The 20,186-nt window shown below is 41.9% G+C and overlaps 1 protein-coding gene across 1 annotated transcript in view; it reads left to right on the top strand.

Moving 5' to 3' along the window:
- Positions 1 to 20,186, top strand: part of CACNA2D4 (calcium voltage-gated channel auxiliary subunit alpha2delta 4) — a 113,052-nt gene that overhangs the window by 16,897 nt on the left and 75,969 nt on the right. The window contains exons 7-13 of the mRNA XM_059404551.1: positions 13,178 to 13,238; positions 13,909 to 14,059; positions 15,966 to 16,040; positions 16,925 to 17,014; positions 17,127 to 17,240; positions 17,744 to 17,822; positions 19,316 to 19,449. Of these exons, the coding sequence (XP_059260534.1) occupies positions 13,178 to 13,238; positions 13,909 to 14,059; positions 15,966 to 16,040; positions 16,925 to 17,014; positions 17,127 to 17,240; positions 17,744 to 17,822; positions 19,316 to 19,449 (704 nt within the window). The remainder of the gene's footprint in view (positions 1 to 13,177; positions 13,239 to 13,908; positions 14,060 to 15,965; positions 16,041 to 16,924; positions 17,015 to 17,126; positions 17,241 to 17,743; positions 17,823 to 19,315; positions 19,450 to 20,186) is intronic.

The following is a 20,186-nucleotide window of genomic DNA, read 5'->3' as shown; positions in this document are numbered from 1 at the left end:
AGAGAGCGAGAGAGAGAGGGAAGCAGGCTTCCTGCGGAGCAGAGAGCCCGATGCGGGGCTCGATCCCAGGACCCTGAGATCATGACCCGAGCCGAAGGCAGCAGCCCAAACCACTGAGCCACCCAGGCGCCCCTAGCAAGTTAGTCTTTTATGCGTTATTGGATTTAGTTTACTAGTATTTTTTTTAAAGATTTTATTTATTTATTTGACAGACAGAGATCACAAGTAGGCAGAGAGGCAGGCACAGAGAGAGGAGGAGGCTCCCTGTTGAGCAGAGAACCCCCTGATGCGAGGCTCGATTCCAGGACCCTGAGTTCATTATCTGAGCTGAAGGCAGAGGCTTAACCCACTGAGCCACCCAGGTGCCCCTAGTTTACTAACATCGTGTTCAGGACTTTTTGAGTAAAATGGTCTTGTAATTTCTTTTTCTAGTACTGTCTTTGCCTGGTTTTCAAAATTATACTAGCTTCATAGAATAAACTGGGAAATATTCCCTTTTTTCTGGTTTTTGGAAGTCTTTAAATAAGTTAGAGTGATGTTTTCCTTGAAAGCTTGTAAGGATTCATCTATAAAACCATATAGGCTTGGGGTGTCTGGGTGGTTCAGTTAGTTAAGTGTCTGCCTTTGGCTCAGGTCATGATCCTAGGGTTCTGGGATCAAATTCCACTTGGGCTCCCTGCTCAGTGGGAAGCCTGCTTCCCCCACCCTTACTCCCCTTGTTTTGCTTGTGTCCTCTGTCACTGTGTCTCGTTCTGTCAAATAAATAAATAAAATCCTTTTTAAAAAAATATAAACCTGATGTTTTCTTTATGGGAAGATTTTAAATTACCACTTCAAGGAATTTATGCTTATGGGCCTAATAAAGCTTTCTATTCCTTCTTAATTTGGTAATATACCTTTTCTAAGATTCCATCTATCTTGTCTGAGTTTTCAAAACTATTTTCAGGAAGCTATTATTCTATTATCTTTTTACTCTCTGCTGTATCTATAATTATTTCCTGTTCTTATTCATAGTATTACTCATTTTTTTTTTTAATCATTGCACCACTGGGTTTTCTGTTTTGTTAGTCTGTCTCAGGAATCATCTTTTGTCTTCATGGACTACTCTCTATGGCTTCTTTGTTCTCCATGTCACCTATTTCAGTTCTGACCTTAGCTCTTCTTCTTCTTCTTTTTTCTTTTTAAAGATTAATTACTTAATTTATTTATTTGACAGAGAGAGTGAGAGAGAGAGAGAGATCTTAAGTGGGCAGAGAAGCAGGCGGAGAGGGGGAAGCAGGTGGAAAGAGTGGGGAGGAGAAATCCATGCTGAGCAGAGAGCCCGATGTGGGGCTTGATCCCAGCACCCTGAGACCATGACCTGAGCCAAAGGCAGAGGCTTAACCCACTGAGCCACCCAGGCGCCCCCTTAGCTCCTCTTCTCCCTTTCCTTGGATCTATCTGCTGTTCTTCTTTCCAACTTATTAAATTGTACACTTAGCTTTAACTTTTAGCCTTTATTTGTTACTAAAGTAAAAGTTTTTGTGCTTTTTAAAAGATTTTTATTTATTTATTTGATAGAGATCATAAGTAGGCAGAGAGGCAGATGTGGGGGTGGGGGGAGGCAGGCTCCCTGCTGAGCAGAGAGCCCAATGTGGGGCTCGATCCCAGGACCCTAGGATCATGACCTGAGTCGAAGGCAGAGGCTTTAACCCACTGAGCCACCTAGGTGCCCCTAAAGTAAACGTTTTTAATGAGACTCTAGACCTAGAAGCTCCACTTTTGCTGTCTCTCATTAGGAATGGTTTCTAAATTTTTAAAATTATAGTAAAATACATATAACATAAAATTTATTACCCTAAATTTTAAATTGGAATGATAATTGATATACCTATTATATTAGTTTCAGGCATATAACATAGTGCTTCAATTTTTTTATACATTACAAAATGTTCACCTCAAGAGCTCATTAACCTCTGTGACTGAACAATTATTACAGTGTTATTGACTATATACCCTATGTTGTACATTACATCCCTGTGACTTATTGATGTTATAACGAAGTGTTTATCTCTTAATCCTCTTCACCTCCTTTGCCCATTTCCCAACCCCTCACCTCTGTCAACCACCAGTTTGTTCTCTGAATCTTTGAGTCTGTTTCGGTTTTGTTTTGTCTGCTCATTTACTTATTAGATTCCACACATATGGTTTTTGTTTTTGTCTGACTTATTCACTTAGCCTAATACTTTCTAGCTCCATCCATGTTATTGTAAATGGCAAGATTTCGTTGTTGTTGTTGTTGTTGTTGTTGTTTTTTATGGCTGAGCAACAACACATTCTACTGTGTGTGTATAGATATAGATATAGATACAGATATAGATACAGATATCTCACATCTTCTTTTTCCATTCACTTTTCAATGAACACTTATGTCGCTTCCATGTTTTGCTAGTATGTTAGTACTGCAGGAAACATAGGGCTGCATTTATCTTTTCATATGAGTGATTTTATTTTCCTGAAACAAATATCCAGAAGTGGAATTGCTGGATTGTGTGGCAGTTTTATTTAATTTTTTCAGTATCCTCCATACTGTTTTTGGTAAGGCCTGCACAATTTACGTTTCCATCAAGAGTGCACAAGGGCTCCTTTTTTCCTCATTCTTGGCAGCACTTGTTATTTCTTGTCTTTTTGATAATAGCCATTCTGACAGGTGTGAGGTGGTATCTCACCATGGCTTGATTTTCATTTCCCTGATGATGAGTGACACTGAGCATCTTTTCATATGTTGGATGACCATCTCCACATCTTCTTTAGAAAAAGGTCTATCCGAATTCTATGCACATTTTTTTAAAAGATTTTATTTATTTATTTGACAGACAGAGATCACAAGTAGGCAGAGAGGCAGGTAGAGAGAGAGGGATGGGGAAGCAGGCTCCCCACTGAGCAGAGAGCCTGACATGGGGCTCGATCCCAGGTCCCTGAGACCATGAGCTGAGCTGAAGGCAGAGGTCCAACCCACTGAGCCACCCAGGTGCCCCCTCTGTCCATTTTTAATCAAGTTGTTTGCTTTTTTGTTGTGAGTTGTATGACTTTTTAAAATATATTTTTAGTATCAACTAGTTCTTGTATGTATCATTTGCAAATATTTTCTTCCATTCAGTAGGTTGCCTTTTACTTTGTTGACAGATTCCTTTACTGCAATTTTTTTTTTTTTAGTTTAATTTTTGCTTTTGTTGCCTTGCCTAAGGAGACCTAGGCAAAAAAGTATTGTAGGAGGGTTCCCCTTTCTCCACATCCTCGCCAATACCTGTCGTTTCCTGACTGATTAATTTTAGCCATTCTGACTGATGTGAGGTCGTAACTCACTGTGGTTTTGATTTGTATTTCCCTGATGCCGAGTAATGTGGAACACTTTTTCATGTGTCTGTTGGCCATTCAGATGTTTCTTTGCAGAAATGTCTGTTCAGGTCCTTTGCCCATTTCTTGTTTGGACTTTTTGTTCTTTGGTGTTGAGTTTGATAAGTTCTTTATAGATTTTGGATACTAGCCCTTTAACTGATATGTCATTTGCGAATATTTTCTCCCATTATATTGGTTGTCTTTTGGTTTTGTTCACTATTTCCTTTGCTGTGCAAAAGCTTTTGATCTTGATGAAGTCCCAATAGTTCATTTTTGGCCTTGCTTCCTTTGCCTTTGGTGATGTTTCTAGGAAAAAGTTGCTGCGGCTAAGGTCAAAAAGGTTGCTGCCTGTGCTGTCTTCAAGGATTTTGATGGATTCCTGTCTCACATTGAGGTCTTTCAACCATTTTGAGTCTATTTTTGTGTGTGGTGTAAGGAAATGGTCCAGTTTCATTCTTGTGCATATGGCTATTTTATGCTCCCAACACCATTTGTTGAAGAGACTGTCTTTTTTCCATTGGACATTCTCTCCTGCTCTGAAGAAGATTAGTTGACAATAGAGTTGAGGGTCCATTTCTGGGCTCTCTATTCTGTTCCATTGGTCTACATGTCTGTTTTTCTGCCAGTACTATACTGTCTTGATGATTACAGCTTTGTAATAGAGCTTGAAGTATGAAATTGTGATGCTGCCAACTTTGGTTTTCTTTTTCAACCTTCCTCTGGCTATTTGTTGTCTTTTCTAATTCCATATAAATTTTAGGATTATTTGTTTCATTTCTTTGAAAAAAGTTGATGGTATTTTGATAGAGATTGCTTTAAATGTTTACATTGCTCTAGGTAGCATAGACATTTTCACAATATTTGTTCTTCCAATCCAAGGGCATGGAACGTTTTTCCATGTCTTTGTATCTTCTTCAATTTCTTTCATGAGTAAGTATAGATTCCTTGTCTCTTTGGGTAGATTTATTCCCAGGTATCTTACGGTTTGGGGTGCAATTGTAAATGGGATTGACTCTTTAATTTCTCTTTCTTCTGTCTTGTTGGTGTTGTTGGTGTATAGAAATACAACCGATTTCTGTGCATTGATTTTATATCCTGACAATTTTCTGAATTCCTGTATGAGTTCTAGCAGTTTTGGAGTAGAGTCTTTTGGGTTTTCCACATAAAGTATCATATCATCAGCAAAGAGTAAGAGTTTGAATTCTTCTTTGCCAATTCAGATGCCTTTTATTTCTTTTTGTTGTCTGATTACTGAGGCTAGAACTTCTAGTACTATGTTGAATAGCAGTGGTGATAATGGACAGTCCTGCCATGTTGCTGACCTTAGGAGAAAAGCTCTCAGGTTTTCCCCATTGAGAATTATATTAGCTATGGGTTTTTCATAGATGGCTCTTATGATATTGAGGTATGTACCCTCTATCCCTACCCTGTGAAGAGTTTTGATCAAGAAAGGATGCTGTACTTTGTCAAATGCTTTTTCAGCATCTATTGAGAGTATCATATGGTTCTTGTTCTTTCTTTTATTAATGGGTTATATCACATCGATTGATTTGCAGATGTTGAACCAAACTTGTAGCCCAGGAATAAATCCCACTTGGTCATGGTGAATAATCCTTTTAATGTACTGTTGGATTCTATTGGTGGAATTTTTGCATCCATGTTCATCAGGGATATTGGTCTGTAATCCTCCTTTTTGATGGGGTCTTTGTCTGGTTTTGGGATCAAGGTAATGCTGGCCTCATAAAATGAGTTTATAAGTTTTCCTTCCATTTCTGTTTTTTGGAACAGTTTCAGAAGAATAGGTACTAATTATTCTTTAAATGTTTGGGAAGCTTTCTGGCCCTGGGCTCTTGTTTTTTGGGAGATTTTTGATGACTGCTTCAATCTCTTTACTGGTTATGGGTCTGTTTCAGGTTTTCTATTTCTTCCTGGATCAATTTTGGTAGATTATACATCTCCAGGAATCCATTTCTTCCAGACTGTCAAATTTGCTCATGTATAATTGCTCATAATATGTTCTTACAATTATATTTCTTTGGTGTTGGTTGTAATCTCTCCTCTTTCATTCATGATTGTATTAATTTTGTTCTTTCTCTTTTCCTTTTGGTAAGTCTGGCCAGAGGAGTATCAATCTTATTAATTCTTTCAAAGAACAAGCTCCTAGTTTTGTTGATTTGTTCTACTGTTCTTTGGGTTTCTATTTCATTGATTTCTGCTCTGATCTTTATTATTTCTCATCTTCTGCTGGATTTAGGCTTTATTTGCTGTTCTTTCTCCATCTCCTTTTGGTGTAGGGTTAGGTTGTGTATTTGAGACCTGTCTTATTTCTTGAGAAAGGCATGTTGTGCTATATACTTTCCTCTCAGGACTGCCTTTGGTGCATCCCAAAGATTTTGAACAGTTGTGCTTTCATTTTCATTTGTTTCCATGATTTTTTAAAGTTTTTCTTTAATTTCCTGATTGACCCAAAGATGGTCTTTAGTCTCTATATATTTGAGTTCTTTCCAACTTTCCTCTTGTGGTTGCATTCTAGTTTCAAAGTATTATGGTCTGAAAATATTCAGGGAATGATATCAATCTTTTGGTACCAGTTGAGACCTGATTTGTGACCCAGAATGTGATCTATTCTGGAGAATGCTCCATTGCATTAGAGAAGAATTTGTATTCTTTTGCTTTGGGATGGAATGTTCTGAATATATCTGTGATGTCCATCTGGTCCAGTGTGTCATTTAAAACCTTTATTTCCTTGTTGATCTTATGCTTAGACAATCTGTCCATTTCAGTGAGGGGCTGTTAAAGTCCCCTCTATTATTGTATTATTGTCAATGTTTTTCTTTGATTTTTTTTAATTAATTGGTTTATATAGTTGGCGCTCCCATGTTAGGGGCATAGATATTTAAAATTGTTAGATCTTCTTATTGGACAGACCCTTTAAGTATGATATAGTGTCCTTCCTCATCTCTTATTATAGTCTTTGGCTTAAAATCTAGTTGTCTGATATAAGGATTGTCATCCCAGCTTTCTTTTGATGTCCATTAGCATGGTAAATTTTTTCCACCCCCTCACTTTAAATCTGGAGGTGTTTTTGGTTCTAAAATGAGTTTCTTGTAGACAGCATATCGATGGGTTTTGGTTTTTTATCCTCTCTGATACCCTGTGTCTTTTGATTGGGGCATTTAGCCCATTTACATTCAGGGTAACTATTTAAAAATAAGAGTTTAGTGCCATTGTATTGCCTGTAAGGTGACTGTTACTGTATATTGTCTCTGTTCCTTTCTGGTCTATGTTACTTTTAGGCTCTCTCTTTGCTTAGAGGACCCCTTTCAATATTCCCTGTAGGGCTGGTTTGGTGTTTGCAAATACTTAATTTTTTGTTTGTCCTGGAAGCTTTTTATTTCTCCTTCTATTTTCAGTGAGGGCCAAGCTGGATATAGTATTCTTGGCTGCATATTTTTTCTCATTTAGTACTCTGAATATATAAGGCTAGTCTTTTCTGGCCCTCCAGGTCTCTGTGGATTGATCTGCTGCCAATCTAATATTTCTACCATTGTAGGTTACAGACCTCTTGTCCTGAGCTGCTTTCAGAATTTTCTGTTTATCTCTGAGACTTGTAAGTTTTACTATTAGATGATGGGGTGTGGACCTATGTTTGTTGATTTTGAGGGAAGTTCTCTTTGCCTTCCTAGATTTTGATGCCTGTTTTCTTCCCCAAATTAGGGAAGTTCTCTGCTATAATTTGCTGCAATATACCTTCTTCCCCTTTCTTTCTTTTTCTTCTGGGATCCCAATTATTCTAATATAGTTTTGGTTTATAGTATCACTTATCTCTCAAATTCTCCCCTCATGGCCCAGTAGTTGTTTATCTCTCTTTTTCTCAGCTTCTTTATTCTCGTCATTTGGTCTTTTATATCACTTATTCTCTCTTCTGGCCTCATTTATCCTAGCAGTAAGAGCCTCCATTTCTTATTGCACCACATTAATAGTTTTTTTTTTTTTTTAAAGTTCAACTTGGTTAGATTTTAGTTCATTTATTTCTCCAGAAAGGGATTCTCTGGTATCTTCTATGCTTTTTTTCAAGCCCAGCTAGCATCTTTATAATAGTCATTCTGAACACTAGTTCTGATGTCTAATTCTATCAGTACTGCCTCTTGTTTTTTTTTTCTTTGAGGTGAGTTTTTCCACCTTGTCATCTTGTCCAGAGAAGAATAGGTGAATGAGAGAAAAAATGCTGAAAGGGTAACCATAACCTCAGAAAAAATATCCACTAAACAAATCAGAAGAGACCCAAAACAGGGGTGGGGGGGAGGGGAAAAAAACAACATATGATTAGGCTGGTGAATAGAACAGAGCTACACACTTGATTTTGGTTGTATTTTCATCTGTTAGAAGAATATGCCTCCCAGATTTTTAAAGAAAGAAAAACTTATATATATATACACAAAATATATACAAAAATAAGGATAAATACAATGAAGGGATGGAATATGACTGTGAAGATGAAAATTTAAAAAGATTTTTTAAAAGGAATTGGTAAGAATTTGGTTGAAAAAAGAAAGAATTTTTTTTTTTTTTTTTAAAGTAGAGAATGTGACCAAGCTGGAGACTAGAACAAAACCATTCACTAGATTTAGGGTATATTTTGGTTTGTTAGAAGAAACTGTATCCCAAAATTTTGAAGAAAGAAAAACTTATATGTATATAAAAAATAAGGTTAAATACAAAGAAGGAATAGAATATGGCTATAAAAATGAAAATTAAAAAAAGATTTTTAAAAAGGTATTGAAAAGATAAGATTTGGTTAAAATAGGAGAGAAGAAAAATTAAGAAAAAATAGGAAAAAATAATGAAAATTTATTTTATTTTTAAAGATTTTATGTATTTATTTGACACAGAGAGAGAGAGGGAACACAAGCAGGGGGAGTAGGAGAGGGAGAAGCAGGCTCCCTGCTGAGCAGGGGGCCCAACGAGGGGCTCAATCCCAGGACCTCAGGATCATGATCCAAGCTGAAGTCAGCCACTTAACAACTGAGCCACCCAGGCACCCCATAATTAATGAAAATTTAAAAAATTTAACTGGAAGACTAAAGAGTCATGGGGAAAAAGCCATTTAGTCTATGTGCTACAAGCCTCTGGCTCTGCAGCTCCACGGTTCTCATTGATCAGTGAACTTGGTCTTGGCTGGACATTCTTGCTGATCTTCTGAGGGAGGGGCCTGTTGCAGTGATTCTCAAATGTCTTTGCCCGAGGCGAAATTACAACACCCTTGTCAGGGTCCAGGCTAAGTAATCTGCTTGGGTTCACTCTCGGGAGCTTTCCTTCCCTGAATGCTTTCCATACAGCTTTAGAGCACGAGAATGAAAATGGCGACCCCTAATCTCCAGCCCCAGAGGAATTGAGAGTTTCAGGGGTTCCGCTCTTCAGTGAGCCCTCAGAGAAAAGCAGTCAATCTTGCCTGTCTCCCTGATCTCCGGCCACACCTTCAGCTCACCCAGTCGGTGACCAAGCATTTCTGTCTCTGGTGCACAGCCCCGTTTGGAGTCTCCAAACCCAGTTGATTCCTGCCATGCACTCCCACACTGCTCCTGCTGGTGGAGGAAGGTGAGTCTCCCCAGATCTGCTGCTCGTCGGGTCCCTGCCCAAAGAGCTGTGTGGCCCGACTGTGCCTCTGATCATGGTTTAAGGTAACCCCGAGCTGAGAACCCTCTGCTCAGCTCTATCTCTGCCCTGGGCTTCCCCACTCTGATACCTCATAGCTCTGCCATACTCAGGCACCCCTGGTCTTTCTGTGACCCTGTGGATCCTGAGGCCACACTGTCCCCATGAGGGCTCCACCCCCCACTTAGCCTCTGGATCAACATCCCTGAGTGGAGCAGACTTCCAAAAGTTCCGATTTTGTGCTCTGTAGCTCTACCGCTTGCCAGGAACTGGCCCCTCCCCCAGCAGTCTCTCTTTCCTTACATCGCCTGGGATTCACTTCTGCGCACATCCTACCTTCCAGAAAGTGGCCGCTTTTATGTTCATTGAATTGCTGCTATCTTTCTCTTTGATTTCCTATTAAGTTTGTAGGTGTTCATAATGGTTTGTTAACTATCTATCTGAATTCCTGGGACCAGATGAAACTTAGGTCTCCTACTCCTCCACCATCTTGCTCCTCGCCTACTCCTTTGCCTATTTTTGAATTGGACAGCTTGCTTTTGTGGTTCTTGAGCTGTAGTTCTTTATGTTTGATGGATATTAACCTCTTATCAGATAAATAGTTTGCAAATATTTTCTCCCATTCTATGGGTCTCTTTCCACTTTATTGATTTGATATACCAAAGTCATTGCCTGAGTTTTTGGTGTCATGGTAGTTGTTTAAATTACCATTTGCTTCTAAACATTTTTTAGTTTCCCTGTGATTTCTTTGATCTTTTAGTTGTTTAAAAGTGTGTTTTAAAATTTCCAAATATATCCAATTATATTTATCTTTTCATTATAAATTTCTAATTCAGTTTATTTGCAGTCAGAGAACCTGGCATGTGTGGTACTGATTATGTGAAATTAGTTGAGATGCGTCAAGTATGTCATCAAGTTTTATAAATATTCCATGTGTGCTTGAAAAGAATTTGTGTGCTCCAATTGTTGGATGAAAAATTCTGTGTATGTTGTTAGATCAAGTTTGTTAATTGTATTGTTTAAATTTCCTGTATATTTGCTGATTTCTCTATCTGTGCTGATTGACCTGCACTAGCTCCATGGCACTTTCTGTTGTAAGTATGTTTTGTCTGATACCCACAGAGTGATACTAGTTTTTGGTTAGTATTTGAGTGATGTATATTTATTGCCTTCTTTTACTTCCATCCTTCCACATTGTTTTGTTTTAGACCTATCCCTTGAAAATAGTGCATAGCTTTTCAGTTTTTATCCAAACTGACAATCTCTTTTACTGGCTGGCAAGTTAAACACATTTACATTTATTGTATTGATATAGTTAAACATGCCATTGTATGATTTCTAAAATTTTTACTTGTTCTTCTATTTCTGTTTCTTTACCCTTGTTTGTCTTTTTCAGTGATTAAATGTTTGATAAATAACCCCTTTCCTCATTACTTCTCTATTTTTCTACCAGTTTGGAAATATTCCTTCTGGTTTTATTTTTAGTAATTACCCCTGCAATTTCATCAGGCATACTAATACAAGATGTTAAAATTAAATAATATCTCTACTCTCCTTCCAGTCACAAAAGGGCTTTGGGACTCTTGCGCTTACCTCTCCTATCACCTTGATTTCCATTCCATTGTCATCAAACATTTCCCTTTTTTTATTCCCACAAGTTAAATACTATTACTGTTACTTGAGACAAATATTGCCTATTTTGAATTAACCTTTGTTTACTATTTTATTTGCCCACCTTCATGCATCTCAAGCTGTCTTTCCAAGATCCTTTTCCCACTTGAAGTAAATCCTCCAAATGTTCCCTTCCAGTAGGTCTCTGGGTGGTAAACTGCTCCAGCTTTGTTAATCTGCAAACGTTTTGTTTTATCCTCATTTTATTGTTTTGTTTGGCTTTTAAAGTCCTCATTTTAAAAAATTTTTATGAGTTATACCAATCATTTCCTGTTGTTATCTTATTTAAAAAGAAAAAGGCAAAGTCTTTTTTTTTTTTTTTTTGAGATGAGTGACTAAGCCTGCATTTAATGACACCCCCCTGAGAAATGGTTTGCAATAAATAACAGCACAGAGGAACTAGAAACTCCCAAACAGATGTCAGCAAACAACACTGTTGCTCTCCATCAACACTGATGTATTCTTTAATGATTGTTTTTGCTGGGAATGCATTTCTAAATTAGCAACTATTTTCTCTCAACACCTTAAAACTGTGTTTCCATTGTCTTCTGACTTCCAGTGATGTTGCAAAGATCTGCTATCAGTTTAACTGCTGTTCCTTTGTAAGTATTCTAGCTTTTCTGGCTGTTTTCAAGGTATTTATTTATTTATTTATTTATTTGCCTTCGGAGTTGTGCAGTTTCACTACTGTGTGTCCACATGCGGATATCTTATTTATCCTGCCTGGGATACACTGTGCTTACTAGGTCTATGGATTGGGACTGTTTGTCAGTCCTAGAATATGCTGACACCAGCTTTGTGGCCATTGTCCTTCCTTGTGCTCTCCTTTTTCTCTTTCTACAACACCAGCCAGACACATATTAGCCTTTCTGACTCTAGCCTCTGGATGAATGCTTCAAATGCATGCATTTTCTTTTTATCTATGAATAATCCATTAGGTATTTTTTCAACTTAATTTTTTTTTTTTCATTTCTGAATGTTCCATATTCTGAAGGCTGTCTCTTTGTTCCTAACCACTTCTTGTTACATATTCTTCCTGGTGATTTCTCTGACACAGCTATCCTATACCTTGTATTTGTGATTCAAACACATGTAATCCCTGAAAGGCTACATCTGATGGTTCTTACTTCTGCTGCCTCTCACTCACACTGCTTGTTTCTCATGTATTTAATAATCTTTGCTTGTGAGTCCATGCCACTTCAAGAGACAAGCTTCCCCTCCAGAGGACCATTTCTGTCTCTTCTTGGAGTTGAAGATACCCCTAACAAGACCACTAAAATACTCTTCTAACGTTTGGGTTCAGAGCCAAAAACTTCAGACTCAATTCCCCTCCTCATTATTGTTCTAAGGATCAGATTGCCCACAATCATGCTGCTGTAGGAATGTGGCCTCTGCAAGACCCCACATCTCCAGCTGCCTACAGGTCTGCATCACAGTCATTGTTACTTAAGCTCCCACCATGCTCTGGTCCCATTTCTTCCTTCCAGGTCTCCTGGCGGCCTTGGCCTCTGTCCCTCATTCTTAGAACTCTGCTTTCATTTGTCTGATTTGGGGGTCATGATCCCTGAAAACATCTCCTGCCTTTGAGAGACCAGCAATGCCTCAACGAGTACATCTCATCTGAAGTCTAACTACTGTGCAACAGGACAATCTCTGGGGGCTCCCAGCCAGACACTCATGATACTGCTACTACTTTTTTTTTTTTTTTTTTAGCCCATACATAACCTACTACAATTTCACCATTTATTTTTCATCTCCTTATCTTGAACCCTCTATTCACAAGTGTTAAAGTCTTTCAAACAGAGATTATGTTGTGGATCATGTCAGTAATATCTGTGCTTTGTGTGCCTTTATCCAAGTTTCTGAAAAGATAAATAAGACAAAAATCTATCCTGGCACTCTGCTAGTGCTCAAGGCAAGACCTTTCATACACATTCATTCATTTTTCATTCCTGTAATAAACATGTATTGAGCATCAACTCTGCTAGGTGCTGTGTCAGACACTGTGCTCGGTAATGGGAATCCCTGACCTCAAGGAGCTTACTGTTTATAACCAAATCACTTCTCCCTTTGAACTTAATTAAGCTGAGTAGGTGGGCTAGAGATCAGAGCACCTGCAAGAATTGCACTCTGTCCATGCTTTGCTGATGGTAGTGGATGCTAAAGTCATACCTCCTTCAAGCTTCCCCTTCTACAATTTGATGTGAGGTTCAGTCACAGGAGACTCAGGCATCACATTTGGTTGTCCTTCCTGGAACAGTAACCCCAACTCTGGGTCTGGGCAGTGTAGGTGGTAGGTGTCCCTCCATAAGCTGGCCTTCCTCCTTGACTGCTGCCTCAATTTACAGGGTGTAACCTAGTGGTCCCACTGCCAGTCCTGCCTTGGGGATGGTCAAACTGGACAACATCACCCAATCATTTCTCTGAAGCAGCTTTATTGAGCTGGTACAAAAACCAGGCTTTATTTCCACAGGTATCAAATGGACACCTGATGAGAATGGAGTCATTACCTTCGACTGCAGAAATCGTGGCTGGTAAGAGCTCCAGGGGAGAGGTCTCTTATGATGGCATCCCTCTTACAACCCTTGTGTTCCACCTAGTTCTCATCTGGTCCCTGCCTGGCCCTTACCACTAGCCAAGGGCCTCAGGATATAGAACCTAAATCCAACACAAGAGCAGGAAGACTTGCCAGCTGCATTCCTCCTTGTCTCTGCAGCTGCCTTTGCTCCAGGACTCTTCACATTTGTCTTTCCTACCCCAAACCTCCACACAGGACATTGAGCTGTCTCTAACTGAACTCAACCCTCTGCCAGACTTGCCTCTCCCTCCACACTCCTCCTCTGATAAATTTGTAACAGAATCTGAGACTGCAATCCAGCTGTCCCCCCCCCCCCTTGCTGCCTGCCCCTCTAGGACACCGGCTGGTCCAAAACAAAGAGGATAAGGGTTACCACCAGGACTTAACCTTTCTCCCACCTGACAGGCCCTTTAGATGTGCACATTCCCAGCTGTGCAGTTCTAAATGGCTTTAGAACTACGCTGAGTGGGTATGGGGCCTGATAAAACCTGGCATTGATGGATCACAAACCTGAAATGTGGGCACACTTGAGCCAGACTCTAAATAGAAATAATTAGAGACTCAATCGGGTGGCTGCCCTGGCTTTAGTTTTCCCATCATTGGACTGTGCTTGTTTTCTGCTAAAGGTACATACAAGCTGCCACTTCTCCCAAGGACATAGTGATTGTGGTGGATACGAGCGGCAGCATGAAGGGGCTGCGCATGACTATTGCCAAGCACACCATCTCTACCATCCTGGACACACTGGGGGAGAATGACTTTGTTAACATCATCGCGGTAAATGTGCCTTCCTGCTCTGGAATAGCTCCCCTAGGATAAAACCTTTCCTCTGCCTGCACTAGAATGACCTATATCTACAATCACTTGCTGCTTCATATTGTATGATGATTCTCTCCTCTGAAGCTGGGTATTCTAAGCTAAGGTCAGGCCAAGGATGGCCTTCAAGAGGTCCACAGAGTTTCTGAAATTATGTGTAAAACATGCACATCCATTTTTTTCTAATTCTGTAGATTCCACCAATTTCTCAGATGAATCTGAGAATAATAATTAAGAGACACTGGCCCTGAGCAAATATCTAACTTACTCTAACCCATGTGCCCTTGATTGGTACCCATCTCTGGAACAGCCTCTCTGTTATGCTTTGGATGAGTGAGCCTTGGGCTCTGGATTTTTACATTTCCAGACCTTCCACTTCTTTCATCCCACCCAAATCCAGATGTTTCAGGAGAAGGGGAGCATAGGTTTTGGGGGCCTGGAAAGGGACCAGCAAACCCTGCTCCTGCTTTCACCACAACTCTTCCTGAGGATAACTCTTTCTGCTCTAGAAAAGTAATGAAAGAAAGGGAAAAAGTAGAAAGAAGTGGGAACATAAGAGTCAGGAATGCAATGAAAGAGCAGGCCAGCTCAGTCTCTAAGGAGGCAGAGTTGACTGCCACCTTGGAAGCATCATTTTGAAGGTCACCTGATCTAAAACTCTCCCACCAACTTGCCACATTGCTGAAAATGCTTGTCCTCTGTGACATCTATGTATCTAGTAAAGGAATACCAAAGCAAAATGATCTAATTTCAAAATGTTCATCCCAGGGTGTGAGAAGGGCCCCCCTCATCCCTGAACTGCTCCCCTGCTCCCCTGAGGCCTGCATCATTTCCTGGACCCCACCCTCCCAATCTCCACCACCTTTCCATCCCTGGTCATGACCTGCAGCAGGGCCAGGAAAGCCACAGGATCAGGTCCGACCCCCTCAGGCAGAGTGCGAGTGTGCTCCTGCTCCTACCACATGGCCTGCCCCACCTCCTTCCCAACCATTCTCCTGCCATCTGGGGAGGTGAGGTAGAGGAAGCTTTGCTCCCAGTGTTCCCCCAGAACACCCCAACATTTGTCCTTGAACTTGCATGCACTCCTACGACCATGTCACCACCGTCCCCCTTTCTCTCCCTCTCTTATTTATTTTTTTAAGATTTTATTTATTTATTTGAGAGAGAGAGAGAGAAGCAGACTCCCTGCTGAGGGAACCTGATGTGGGCTTGGACCCTGAGACCATGACTGGAGCTGAAATCAAGAGTTGGCTGCTCAACAAACTGAGCCACCCAGGCGCCCCTCCTTCTCTTATTTAAACAGAAATAGATTAAAGACATCTTGAATATTTGAATTTTAACTATGAGGATGTGGAGTGAGTAAGAAAAAGAGGGCAGCAATAATTCATCTTTTTCCCTTCCTGTTTCCTGTTGAAAGTTAGAAGACCTTCATCATAAGTATAAAGAAAAGGGTGAAAGAACACAGTTCCTAATCCCCAGACCCAGGCCCAGGGGAGGGGTCGGCACATGGAAGGCTCTGGGATTCTCATGGAAGGCACTTTGTGTAGTCTTAGGGTGAAGACCCAAGGGTTTCTTTCAGTACCTTCAGGTTCTCTGTGTGTTCTAGGAGATGGACATCACTCAGCCAGCTACCGAGAAAATGGCCCAAGACCAGTTTTTGAGGGAGAACTTTTGGAGTTAAGACCCCACTGTTCTCTGTACTGCCTTCTCTCTGCTCAGAAGAACTGCCAGAAGCATAGGGTATCCCGAGATAATATTACACAGGTGCCTACGTAACCTGTGAGCTGCCTGAGTTTTTTCACTAGGCCCTGACCTTCCAAATGGACCCAAACTGTTCTCCTGTCCCCTCTGTCCTTTGCACTTGCAGTACAGTGACTACATCCATTACATCGAGCCTTGTTTTAAAGGGATCCTCGTCCAGGCAGATCGAGACAATCGTGAGGTGAGTGTCCCCCATCAGGTGAGTGCCTGAGGCTTCCAAATCCCTGCTCTGATTAGGATGGTGGAAAGCGACATGTACAGACTGCCTGATGGTCCCCTTATTTCCATGGCACTTGAAAAGAGGGCAAAGAAGTTACCCATGTAAATACACCCAAGAAATTGCTTCATAAATATGCTGCCTGCCTATCGGAGCAAATAGTGAGCCAAGAGAGACCTCCCACCCAAGGGAAATCTCACTTATTCCGGTCGGCTTTTTCTCTCTGTGGGTTATCCAAGACTCAGTTCTCCTCTTTGCCTCTTCTGTGGGACTTTCCACTATATCAGTCATAAGGAGATTCCCCAAAAGGAAGAGAAGTTCAAACCCATCAGATTGAGGCAACTTTTTTCCAAGGAAAAGCTTTCACGTGACAGATCCTTCTTCCTGTGGCTGGAGAATTTGAGTTTGATTGCTTCTTGAATCCCAGCCTCGGGTGGGACCCTGGAGCCCCTGGTGGCCTCCGTGGTTTCTCCTGTGAAATGTTCATTATTGGGTTACATTGGGCTGGGTGCTGAAGGTGCTGGGGACCTGGGAACCTGGGCAGTGGCTCCCAGCAGTTCTTCCTGGACTGTCTTCCTACTCTGGATGGGCTCACACTTGGAATTTCCTTCCAGTAGCAGGAATGTGTTTGTACCCAGCCATTTACACTCCTTCAGTTTATCTTGGGGGCATTTGAGAAACATCTGTGGTAGGGGTCCAGCTATGAAATTAGCTGGGTCATGAAGAGATGGATTCTGCAATCATGTTTTGGGGAAACAGGTCTAAACAGCCTTTGAAATTAAGACCAAAGATGAAGGTTTCCTGGCTGTCGATCCACTGATTCTCCTCTAATTTCTTACCCATGACAGCATTTCAAACAGCTGGTAGATGAGCTGATGGTCAAGGGTGTGGGGGTCGTGAACCAAGCCTTGATTGAAGCCTTCCAGATCCTAAAGAAGGTACCTACACATGGTGAAGCTGGGGGAGAGTGAAGGGTTGGGAGACAAGGTGGAGGTGTGGGGAGGGCAGGAGATGGCCTGCAGTCCCAGTGCCTGTCCTTTCCCTACACAGTTCCAAGAGGCCCGGCAAGGAAGCCTCTGCAACCAGGCCATCATGCTGATCACTGATGGGGCTGTGGAGGACTATGAGCCAGTGTTTGAGAAGTACAACTGGCCGGACCGCAAGGTTACTCTTCTGGTGGAAGTCAGGGGGAGCAGAGGAAGGGGCCAAGGGGAATGTTCTCGTACTGCCTGCATGGGATAACAATTGGTACAAAAACAAACAAACAAACAAACAAACTGTGCCTGCCCTGAGTTCAAATGTTCTGACCCATTAGACCCGTTATCTTATTCAAATAGTATGTCTCAGACTGGTGTTCCAAAATTACACTGACCCTAGGCACAGAGGCCTCTTGCAAGAAAGAGTACAGGCTGAGAGATCAGGTGTGGCATTGAGAAGAACACTGCCAGGCTGTGACCCTCCGCTCAGGATCTGGCCCATGTCACCACGGCCCTGGCAAGTCCTGTCACTGCCTGGGCCTCAGGATCCTTTCTGGTCAATAGGATGAAAGTGGAGAGTCCCAAGTCAGGAAAGTACTTGACCTGATATCCAAGGCTCACATAAATAATATTAGCACTACTTATAGCCAGGATCATAGCTGCTGAGTCCATCTGTGTCTTGCGGACTAGGTTCGAGTTTTCACTTATCTTATTGGAAGAGAAGTGACTTTCGCTGACCGCTTGAAGTGGATCGCGTGCAACAACAAAGGTGGGTGGTGTGTGAGCAGAGCTCCTTGCTGCCTGCGTCCAGTCGTTGAAGGTACTGAGCCATGGCTCTGACATGGGGCCTTGCAGAGGAGCAGTGGTGTGCCGAGATGACAGTATTCGCCCCTCCTTCTTACTTGGGAAAAGCTAGACAAAATGTAGATTGCTCCCGTGAAACCCTGAGTAAATGCATGATTACCCCTGCGGGAACTCTAGGTCATAAAGTCACTTGGAATGAAACTGAGAGTTTATGTATCCAGTGTTTGCAGAAGCAAAAATTCTCTCTTCAAATAAAGTCTATATGAACCACAATACAGACAGTGAGACAGAACTTACACGGTTTCAGTGTAAGTTCTCTCTTTTGTCTAGGCTCCGCTCCTCTTGTTGCAAAATTAAGCCCCTTTACTGTGGTTCTGCTTCCAGACAAAAAGCAGAAGATATCATTTTCTTTAGAATAATGTTTTGGATCTGATCATCATTTGTCTCTGGCCAGAACCCAAAGCCTGGGCTTCATGATGCCAAATTGGGCCCTTGATTCAACCAGCTTATGGAGTGTGTACTGTGGTGCCTGGCAAAGTGGTCAGGATGGATTCAGTCTTGTTCTTGCTACTGTCCAGCAGAGGACACATACAAGTGAATCATTAATGATGATGTAATCTGAAATGTGCTATAAGGGCAGAGGGGCACAGACGATACTGGGGTTGGGAGAGTGACTTGATGGGAATTTGGAGGCAGCAGGGAGGGCTTCCTAAAGAAGAGGTGTCTATGCTGAGACATAAAGGATAGTAAGAATCATCCAGACATAGAGAGCATGGAAGAGTGTTCCAGACAGAGGGTCTAAGACAAGAGGCATCTGGGAATGGAACGCAGTTTCACTTTCTAGAGGGTGGGATGAATGTTTTGTGGGAAGTGATAAGCAATGAGACCAGAGAGGTAAACATGTACTAAGTCATTCATAGCTATTTGCTCTTTTAAGCCATTTTGTAAGCCATTTGCTCTTTTAAGTATCACCTTGGCTACCACACAGAGGCTATAGCATCCCTCCCTGTAACTGGGAAGGCAGTGGTCAAAGAAAGGGGGTAGGGGGCACTGAGTTACTGCCTTGGACTGTACTCCCTGAAAATGGACCCAAAACAGAGCTGCATTCAGGAGAGGGTGCTCTTGGGAAATAACCCTGTAAGGAAATAAAAAGGGCATCAATGTGAGAGGGAAGCCAACCCACACAGTTCTTGCTGCTGAGGCCCCTCTGCTCTTCTGGCCTTTCTGGATTGGGAATGCCCCCCGGAGCTCTCCCAGGTTGAGCCAGAACCGGGGCCTCCAGCTCTCCCCAGGAAAAGCATAGCCTTGGGAGAGAATAGTCCCTGTGACCCAGGGAAGCTCCTAGTGCAGATCCCACTTGTAAGCCAAGAGCAGCTGGGGAACAGTGTATGGGCCCCAGAGACCGATTTCAAGTGGTGCCCCCAGCTTCCCACAACCACACTACCCTCTCCTCTGCAGGCTACTACACGCAGATCTCCACTCTGGCAGATGCACAGGAGAATGTGATGGAGTACCTGCACGTGCTCAGCCGCCCCATGGTCATCAACCATGACCATGACATCATCTGGACAGAAGCCTACATGGACAGCAAGGTGGGAGCCTGACCCTGTTCCTGAGTTAGGGGCCCAGGAGTAAGAGGAACTTCCTGGGTCAGGAGAGTGGTGAACAGAATACCTCCTCAGGAGATGGGTGAAGGGGTGGATAGGCTCAGCCTGCTAGAAGACCCTTGCCTGGATGCTGTCCCCAGAGACCCGGAAAGCTGGTGAGCAGACCTGTTCAAGCCTGCCCTCCCTGGACAGAGCCCTTCTGCTTCAGACTTGTTCCTTCCCTCTTCCCTTGTTGGTTAGTGATCTATGCATGGTGTAATGAATACAGACAATATTGTATTATAATTACATAATATAAAAGACATCACTACAATGGCAATCATATGACAGCATAAATGTATCAAAGCAACACTTAAGTAATACCTCGAGTTAACACGAGGTTATGTGTCAAATATATCCAATTTTTTGGAAAGATTTTATTTATTTATTTGATAGACAGAGTTCACAAGTAGGCAGAGAGGCAGGCAGGGAGAGAGAAGAGAAAGCAGGCTCCCTATTGAGCAAAGAGCCCAATGTGGGGCTCAATCCCAGGACCCTGGGATCATGAACTGAGCTGAAGGCAGAGGCTTTAAACCACTGAGCCACCCAGGTATCCCGAATATATCCAATTTTTAAAAGTTCTTCATTCTCCAGGTAAGAATACTATAGAACTCTAGGGGCTCAGCACAGCATTGGGTCGATCCTGATGACGAGGCACATATCAAACACACCTGCACACAGCA

Source organism: Mustela nigripes, chromosome 6 (genome assembly GCF_022355385.1).
Source record: "Mustela nigripes isolate SB6536 chromosome 6, MUSNIG.SB6536, whole genome shotgun sequence".
NCBI lineage: Eukaryota > Metazoa > Chordata > Mammalia > Carnivora > Mustelidae > Mustela > Mustela nigripes.
The sequence above is the reverse complement of the archived record's forward strand: the minus strand, read 5'-3'. Positions and strand labels throughout refer to the sequence as shown.